Source organism: Colius striatus, chromosome 8, assembly GCF_028858725.1.
Source record: "Colius striatus isolate bColStr4 chromosome 8, bColStr4.1.hap1, whole genome shotgun sequence".
NCBI lineage: Eukaryota > Metazoa > Chordata > Aves > Coliiformes > Coliidae > Colius > Colius striatus.
In genome coordinates, this window is record NC_084766.1 from 25,660,501 (window position 1) to 25,669,411 (window position 8,911).

The 8,911-nt window shown below is 59.1% G+C and overlaps 2 protein-coding genes across 2 annotated transcripts; both read left to right on the forward strand.

Moving 5' to 3' along the window:
• Positions 1-727: 727 nt before the first annotated feature.
• Positions 728-4,163, forward strand: BORCS7 (BLOC-1 related complex subunit 7). Its single transcript, XM_062001426.1, has 5 exons — positions 728-879; positions 1,391-1,453; positions 1,899-1,942; positions 2,367-2,387; positions 2,837-4,163. Exons 1-5 carry the CDS (start codon positions 739-741, stop codon positions 2,886-2,888), a joined length of 321 nt encoding a protein of 106 aa, XP_061857410.1. The 5' UTR covers positions 728-738; the 3' UTR covers positions 2,889-4,163.
• A 487-nt stretch (positions 4,164-4,650) lies between these two features.
• On the forward strand, positions 4,651-8,694 carry AS3MT (arsenite methyltransferase). The gene is made up of 11 exons (XM_062001536.1): positions 4,651-4,661; positions 4,960-5,000; positions 5,513-5,640; positions 5,733-5,883; positions 5,960-6,096; positions 6,377-6,446; positions 6,624-6,705; positions 6,792-6,923; positions 7,046-7,188; positions 7,586-7,720; positions 8,556-8,694. Coding segments are annotated over exons 1-11 (1,119 nt in total). The 5' UTR covers positions 4,651-4,660; the 3' UTR covers positions 8,655-8,694.
• The last annotated feature ends 217 nt before the right edge of the window (positions 8,695-8,911 follow it).

Genomic DNA, 8,911 nt, shown 5'->3' on the forward strand with positions numbered 1-8,911 from the left:
ACCACCCTGGGATGTTTGTGGCCACCCGGCCCAAGCCACGCAGGGAGACTACCAAGGGGTGGTCACTCGACCACGCTGGCTGAGCCTTTCTGGCTGGCTGAGCCTTTCTGGCTGGCTGGAGAGGTTAAGCAGGATCTTCTAACCCTGTTCCAAGCCTCACAGGCTGACCACCTCAGCGTGGTTGCTCAGCCACCCTGGATGTGCCTCACTGTCCAACCAGCCTGGTGCGGTCACTCAGTACCTTGGCTGAGTCTCGCTGGATGACCACCTTGAAGCGGCCACTTGGCCAGCGGGGCTGAGACCTGCTGGCCTACCACCCTGGCCAGTCCCTCCACACCCTGGCCAAGGGTTGCTGGCTGGCCACGAGGGGCTGTTGGCCAACGAGGTTATGTCGGGTCTCCTGAACAACACGGTGATCTTCTGGCCCCGTTACAAGGTCACGGGCTGACCTCCCCAGGGTGACCCCCCAGGGTGACCACCTGCCGCAGCAGTGGTCTGGGCAGCCCCAGGCAGCGCTCGTCAGTGCGGGGGAGCACTGTGAGAGCCCAGAAGCGCCGGGCAGCCCTGGGGCGCTGGCAGAGGTGTCGAGGCGGACGCCAAGAGAAGACAAGCTCCCCGGGGTCCGACCCCGTTCCGAGGCGGCCCCCGCACGGCGCTGCCCCGTCCCCCGCGGGCCCCGCGCCTTCCCCGGCGCTCTGGCTCCCGGCGCTCGCCGTAGCGGGCCGTGGGCGGGCAAAGATGGCGGCGGCGGGCGCAGCGGACGCCCAGGCGCGCTTCGGGCACTCGGTGAAGGGGCTGCTGACCGAGAAGGTGACGAGCTGCGGCACCGACGTGATCGCCCTCACCAAGCAGGTGCTGAAGGGCTCCCGCAGCGCCGAGGTGAGCCGCGGCCGCCGCCGGGACGGCTGGCGACGGGGTCGGGCATTGCCGCGAGCGCTGCGGCCGGGGGCGAGGAGCCGGGGGCGAGGAGCCGGGGGCGAGGAGCCGGGGGCGAGGAGCCGGGGGCGGGCGGGCTCGGCCCGGCCCCGCGGGACGGAGCTCGGGGCGGCGTGAGCGGGGCGGCGGCCCTGGGCGGCTGCGGGCGGGAGCGGGGCATGGCGGGGACTGTAGTCCCGGCCGTGCGGGGCGAGGAGGACACACGCCGGGCCTGGGGCCGGGCAGAGGCCGGGGACGGCGGGCTGCGGCGGCTCCGGCTGCCTGCGGAGGCTGGGAGCGGCCTTCGCCTCGTGGCTGTGCAGTGACGGGCCGGAGCGCTGCTGTGCGCCCGGAGGGGCGGGCTCGGCACCGCCGTGTGCCCCGGCAGCCTCCCGCCGTGCCAGCGGGCCCCGGGCGGCCGGGCTGCCGTGCAGAGATGCCGCTTCTCAGTCTGCTCCGTGCGTTTGTCTTCCAGCTCCTGGGTCAAGCCGCTCGAAACATGGTGATGCAAGAAGATGCCATCCTTCACTCGGAAGATGTAAGCTGTGTTTAGCTGTTAGAGCAACGGTGTTTCTAGTAGACAGGAGGAGAGGAAAGGGGGGTTACAGGAACAGAGATATAGACATATTACTGGAGCCCTGAAATGAAATTCGTGAGTTCAGGCAGCAGGACTGGCGGCCAGAGTAATTTAGTGCTCCAAAGCCATGTGTGCTGCTGGTCTTGCAGCGTCCTACAACCCAGGGCAGCCCTTAAGCTGAGCCGTCTCTACCAGAAAGCCCAAGGGAAGTAAGTTGAAACAAAACATTTAGTGTCTGTGGCTGTCCTTGGGAAAAAAGACGAGGGCATCCCACTGCCAACAGGTACTAGTGGGGGTATTTTGGAAGCTGTGCTGGAGGAACTCCCGAGGGGGCTGGAACAACTTGCCCTCTGATTCTGCTGAACTGCTCCCATCAGACATTCATTCTTTGTCTTGTTCTCCACAGAGTTTAAGGAAAATGGCCATAATAACCACTCATCTACAGTACCAGTAAGTCGGGGATACCACATTCTCTCTGAGGATCCCTCAGTCTCTTTCTGTTCTACTTAAAGAGTTTGCATGAAGCCCACTCTGACCAATCCCTCATGCCCAGCTCCTCAAAGCTGAGCAGACCTTGGAGCTGGGATCTGCCAGCCACCTCCAGCTCTGGTGGCACAGCTCAGGCTGTTTTGGAGTGGGAGCTGAGATTGCCTCATGTTTGCAGTGCACTGTGTCTCCTGTGAGAGTGTGTGACGTCTCAGACTAATGGGGGGAAGCAGGTGCCACCTCTGTCCTCTCAGGGCTCAATCCAGAAACACACTGGGGTTTTGGCCTCCTGAGCCCTTGACAAAGTCCCTTTTCTTCAACACAACATGAACCCTGTTGCTGAAATTTTGTTTTTCTAATGCTCTTTTTGTTTCTTTCTCTCACCTAGGCAAGAAGCAATTCAAAAGAAGTGAGTACTCAGCTGAAGGAACACTGGGAGGACTTGAGGGACATGTGTGGGGGTTGTTTGAAAGGGAAAAGCGATAGAGTAGGATGGGAGAAAACAGCAGAAAGGTTTTTGCAGCTGCCTTTGAAGCAGATGCTGGGCTCAGTATTGTGAAGGGATAATTTATACCAAACAGACTTCCATTTGTTTCATTAAGGTGATGGAGCCTGTGAGGTTGTTTGTGGTAGGAGATGAGAGAGGGATGTAGAGCAGAACTGTCTGCTTATGGGTGCAAAATGAGGTTTGCCACATGGAGGTGGGTGGGGAAGCCCCGGGACTTCTCTTTGCTGGAGCATTAGTGCTAGAACTGCTCTGGTCCTGTGGGCACAGGCAGCAGAGGCCAGTCTGGGAAGCAAATCTCATAGTATAGAATTCCAGATCTCACTGGGAACCTCTTGTTGCTCGGTCCCCAGCGTTGAGCAGTCATCAAACCTACAGGACCAGCTGAGCCACTTGCTGAAATGAAGCACAGCCCGAGGCACGAGGACGCCTAGACCAGCACTGAGGGCAGCCAAGTGTCCTTTCCCTGCAACCTCCGGGGATCAGGCCTGCGTCTGGACAGTGCTGGGTGGCAGCTGGGCTATGTGCAGAGCCCGTGTTTCTGGGCCTTCCATGCTTCCATCCACCTCTGTGCTCCAGAATACTCTCCTGCTCGCCAGCACCTGAAACAAACCTACCCAAAACTTCACTCCCCCGCAACAATTCCTCCTTCTGCTTCCTTCCTGTGCAGCGTGAGGTGCTCAGCCCACACGAACACCGTGGGAAGGAAACGCCTACATCCGAGCCTTGGGGTGTAAATGTACCTGCCTGCAGTGTGGCCTTGCTCTGTGTTTACACACAGAGATGACACAGAGGGCGGTTTAATTGGGGCATGGTAATCAATGGGAGCTGTAGGTGCCTGTGTGGGTGAGAGAGGTGCTTCGGAGTGGACTGAGGTGCTAATCCCAGGCCAGAAGTTCTGAAAGTGGGAATGTGAGCAGCCAGCTCTGTTGCTGCTCCAGCTGGACATGCTTTGGCCAGTGTCCTGCACAGAGGTTATCTTATTTTCCACTCTGCCAGGGTTTGGAATGTCATCCCCTTGCCAACTCATCTGCATTGCTTCTGGCCTTCAACTGCATTCCTCTTCCTGGGCTGCTGCCCCAGCTCCTGCTGAAACAGCCTTGGCTGTGGTGTATGTTCCTATCTGGTCAGGAGGGTATCCAGAGGCCCATGCGGGTGGGAGGACGTCGCAGGCTAGTGTGCTCTGTTCCATACTGCTCTGTGTTGGATACTGAGCAGCCAGGGCTCACATCCCAGGGAGCCAAATTAGGCCTGAGCTATAAATACTGTGTCTTGGTTTTGGTAAATCACTTATCTGCAGCACTTTGAGCGCACGGGAAGCACTTGTTCGCCTGAGTGTGCTTTTCATCGGCTGATAGGAGGAGGCAGCTGAGAGCAGGCAGTGACCTGCTGCATTTCCACGGGAGCACTGCTGGGGTTTGGCTCCTGGGCTGCAGAGCCTTCTGCTGGATTGGATGTCACCATCCTCTCTGGTGCCGCTGCCCATTTGGATGGCACCACAGGTCGTGCATCCCCATGAAGGTGCCACTGTTAGCCCAGGGGCTGTGGCAGGTATTTCTGCCTTGGGAGACATCCTGACCCCCAGCTTTGCAGGTGCACTTTGGGAATAAGGGTTTTTCCCTGAGCTGCTGGGGAAACTGCCACTTGCTGGGAATAAAAGCTGTCCTGAATGCTACCGAACTGCAGCAGAGTCTGTGCTGGATGCCATCACTGGCGGCCCTGTGCTGGGGGGAGTCTCTTTGGGATGGTGGATCTCTGCCCCACAGATTCCTCCATCAAGCTTCGGCTCTGGGGGCTTCTTTGCAGATACAAGGTCTCCTGATTTCAAGTGGCTCAGCCCCTCCAATGTCCCATCCTCTGCAGGGGTTGGAGCAGCTCTGCAGCATTAAACTCATGTCTCCCTGCCTTTGGGCTGAGCAGAGACATGGCTATGCTGTGGAGGTGCAGAGCAGTTGGAGAAGGGAGGCAGCAGGAGGGGCTTTGGGGGGGATGGGTGCAGGCACAGACTGTGGGTGACAGCAGGGTGACCCCCATGGGAGCAGGGCTGGCTGCCTTCTCCGTGCCTTGGGCCCTGAAGGGGTGCTGCGGTGATGCAGAGTGACGTGGGGTGACACGGTGCCGGGGCGGAGCATGGCCCAGGCTGGGCAGAGTCCGGCCCAGGGCCTGCAGCTGGAGGCAGTAAGGCAGCCCTGGGGCTCTGCTGTGGGGCGTTTGGGGCTCTCTGGGGACACTCCTGGGGCTGAGGGCTCACAGCAAATGGTGGAGTTGCCCTACAGAGAAGTTTTTGGAGACTCGTCTCTCCAGGGCAGTGGGGACTAGGGTTTTGGGGAGGGGAGGCAGGGAAGGAGTGTTTTAAGGTACTCCCAGAAGCATCCTAATAGGCCTCCCTGGTTGGTGGGGGGAAAGTGCTTTTGTTTGAAGGGCCATGGTGCCCATTGCTGTGGTGTCTGGGACCAGCCCCACGTTCCTGTTGCAGTGGCAGCCCCCCATGGAGAGCAGATCCACCAGCAGGTGCAGGTGAGGGGCGCGGGTGGGAGGTGGTGGCGGGCCAGAGTGGCTGGGCAGAGGGGTTGGGCCCAGGCTGTGCTGGGATGCCGGCTGCATCTGGAGGACAAAGCTCACTTTGGGGCCCAGATAGAAGTGTTATGTGCAGTTGTCTGCTTTGCTTCTGTTTCCCGCAGGGATGGGGGAGCTGAGCAGCCCCACATCTCCCTGCCCTCCTTCCCCACACCTATCTTGGCTGGGGAAATGGCAGGTGCAGCCTGCTAAGTTACTACAAATGGGATTTAAGTCCCCAAATGCACAAACACATCTGTGTGTGCAAGCAAGGGGGCTTAGGGAGGAGAGAGGCAAAGGGAGGCTTGTTGTTTGCTTAACTTTTAGCTTGGTGTAAACAAGAGTGCCAGTGCCAGAGGACACGTGGGGTGTGTACAAGCCAAGCGCTGGCATGGACACCATGTTTTAGTGCATGGGCAGCTCCTGGGGCACAGCTTGCTGTACTTGGGTAGTCTCTCTCCTTCCCATCTCAGGATTACTATGGCAAGGAGCTGCAGAAGTCAAAGGACCTGAAAACCAATGCGTGCATCACCTCAAGCAGGCGCCTTCCCAAGGCAGTGAGGGATGCTTTGGAGCGTGTCCACGATGAGGTGGTGTCCAGGTGAGCGCCGCGCTCTGCCCTCTGCTGCTGCCTCCCCACAGGCTTCAGCCCCCTGGAGCACTTCGGCCTGGCTCAGCTCAGCTTCCCCCCAGGTACTACGGCTGTGGTCTGGTGATCCCCGAGCGCCTGGCGGCGTGCCGGATCCTGGACCTGGGCAGCGGCAGCGGCAGAGACTGCTACCTGCTGAGCCAGCTGGTCGGGGAGCACGGCCACGTCACCGGCATAGACATGACCGAGGGCCAGGTGCGGCACGGAGCTGGGGCTTCCCCTTGTCCCCTCAGCAGCCTCCTCCCACCATCCCCTTCCTTCCTTCTGCCAGGTTGAGGTAGCGAAGAGGCATATTGCCTACCATATGGAGAAGTTTGGCTACCAAAAGCCAAATGTGGAGTTCCTCCAGGGCTACATGGAGAAGCTGGGTGATGTGGGGCTGGCCGATGAAAGCTACGATATTGTCATGTAGGTAGCGTGCTGGGCACTGCCACCCTGGGTCCTGCTGCTGCCTGGGGCTGGGGCTGCATCCCGTTGGGTTGCCCACTTCAGGAGCATGTTAAAAGAAATACCAAGGCAGAGTCTGGGCTAGAGCTTGGGAATATACAAACTGCCCTTTCCATGGTCAAATTGGTGTCTCTCAATGTACGTGAAGCAATGGGATGTGTAGCAGCTGATGGGTGTGCAGCAGCCAAGAGTGCTGAGCATGTGAGAGGCTGCAAGTGAGCCTCAGTCTCCTCCTCCACAGCTCCAACTGTGTGATCAACCTCGTCCCTGACAAGAGGGCCGTGCTGCGCGAGGCCCACCGTGTGCTGAAGGTAACACTGGGGCTGGTGCCCATGGCTGAGCAGAGTGGACCTGGGGTGCCATGGGGACCTGGGATGGGGACATGCAGAGGGTCTTGAGCAGGGCAGCATTGGAGGGTGCCCAGTTCTCTTTGCCTCTTTTGTCCTGTTGCTTCTTGGGGTGTCCCTTCAGTGCTCACTGCCTTCCAGCCCAGGGGAGAGATGTACTTCAGCGATGTCTATGCCAGCCAGCGCCCGCACGAGACCATCCAGAAGCACAGAGTGCTGTGGGGTGCGTTGGGCTCCGGGGTGGGGGTGACACAGAACGGGGGAAGCAGACCTTTGCTTCCATCACCCGTGGCCATGATCTCGTGCCAGGGGAGTGTCTGGCAGGAGCCCTGTACTGGAGAGACCTGTACAGCATCGCCGAGGAGGTGGGATTCAGCACGCCGTGCCTGGTCACCGCCAGCCCCATCACTACCGGTGACAAGGAGCTGGAGGGCATCCTCGGTGAGGATCTGACCAGGGAGTGTCAGCTCTGGGCAATGCTGGGGTGCTGTGCTGGGGTCCCAGGCCCTGCCAGTTTGCAGCCCAGGCGCTCAGTGCCCAACTCACCAATGTCTCCTTTGCAGGTGACTGCCGCTTCGTCTCTGCGACTTTCCGCCTGTTCAAGGTGCCAGAGAGCAGCCGAGCCGGGCCAGGCCAGGTCACCTACAAGGGCGGGATTGTGGGGCATGAGCAAGAGCTGGTGTTTGATGCCAACTTCACCTTCAAGGTACGGGGAGGCACGCTGAGTCTCCCGGAGATGCCAGGCAGTCCTGGTCTGTAGAGCTGGGGAAAACCTACTGAAGCAGTTCTGCTGCTCGGCAGTGTCCTCCGTAATTGTGGGGGTAAGCTTTGGTAGAGAGGGTGGTGGCTGGGAGCAGAGGGGCTGTATAAACCACAAGAGGTGCAAACATGCATGGCATTGGGGTGAAGGTAGGAGCAGGACACTTGTGGAAGCTTCACAGGAGGGTTTGAAGCCAGTTGCTTGGTCATTGTGGGTGTTTCTCAAGGTTATGGGCCAGGCTGTGCCTTTATTTCTGCTCCCCTCATCATCTGTCTGGGTGGCTGGGGTCTCCTGGGCCACATACTGCAGCCCCCAGCCCTGTGATCATCCCCTCTGTCCCCAGAAAGGAGAGGTGGTGGATGTAGATGCTGAGATGGCTGCGATCTTGTGGAGCTCCAGGTTTGCAGAGGAGTTCCAGATCCGAGATGGTGGAGCCAAAACTGCTGCACCACAAGACTGCTGTTACAAGGGGGTGAAGGTTGGTACAGGCAGCTCCACTTCTGGGTTCAGGGGTGGGGACATGGATGTCCTGTGCCATCAGAGTTGCTCAGGGATATCACAAAGTCTATGGGATGACAGGAAGAGACCCGAGTCTTTCTGGGCCAGACAGGAGCCCATGGAGCAGCAAGGATTGTGCCTGGTGCCTGAGTTCAGGTAACCCCAGCACAGGTTGGAGTCTTCCAAAGGGAAGGGTCTGCTGCAGCCTCTTGCCTTTCCAGAATGTCCACAGGGTCTGCCAAGGCTGACAGCTGAACCTGCCTGAGGTCTCCCAAGGAGGGATACTGTTCTCCTGGAGAGATGGCTGGGAACAGCCTACCCCAGGGAGGTGATGGCCCTTCCCCATGGCTTCTTCCTGCCCAACACCCTCCCAGATGCTGATGTGAGCTTGGCCCTGGCTGCCTGCCCTGACAAGGCACCTCTATCTGCTGGAAGCCTCTCTCCTTCTCTCTTTGATGGTGCCTCTGGGCTGTAGATGGGCCATGAGAGTCAAGGGAGATAATGCCCTGCAGCTGTGTGTCCCTGAAACGTAACCTTGTACTTGGGAAGGGGGAGATATTCTTGGGTCCTTCTCCAAGCAGGAGGCATTTCTCAGATAAAAGCAGAACCAAAGTCTCAGAGAAGCTCTTGGCTTCCTGCTCAAAGCAGGGAAAAGCAGCTGGAGTGATCCAGGGGCTGTCCCCACATTAGCTATGGAGAGTCTGTTTTGGGCTGTCCCACTGACAGGGAGTGAGCTGAGGGAAATGCTGCTTTTCTCGGATTCCTCTTGCTTCTCTCTGGCCTGATCCTGCCCTGGGTTGTTCTCTGTCCTTCAGGAGAAGATCTGCAATCCCTTCCAGCTGCTGGAGGGACCAGTGGCCCTAGGTCCTGCCTGCCATACTGGTGGCACCTGTGGTCCTCCAGGATGCTGCTGAGTGGCAAGTGATGCCCCCATGCCGGTGGATGCTGTTGGGATGAGAGGATGCGGCCCCAGCAGCGCGTGGCTTCCACCAAAGAGCAAATAAAGGGCTGAGTTTCAAGGCTTTGTACTCCTGGCTAGGACCATGGGGCCTGTGGGGTGCTGTGCTTTCCTGTTGGGGCTGGTAGGGCAGGTTAGGCGTGGCTGAGGTGAGGACAAACTGCCATCCCGTGGGTCCCCTCACCATGGGACTGGCAATGGACACGCAAGCAG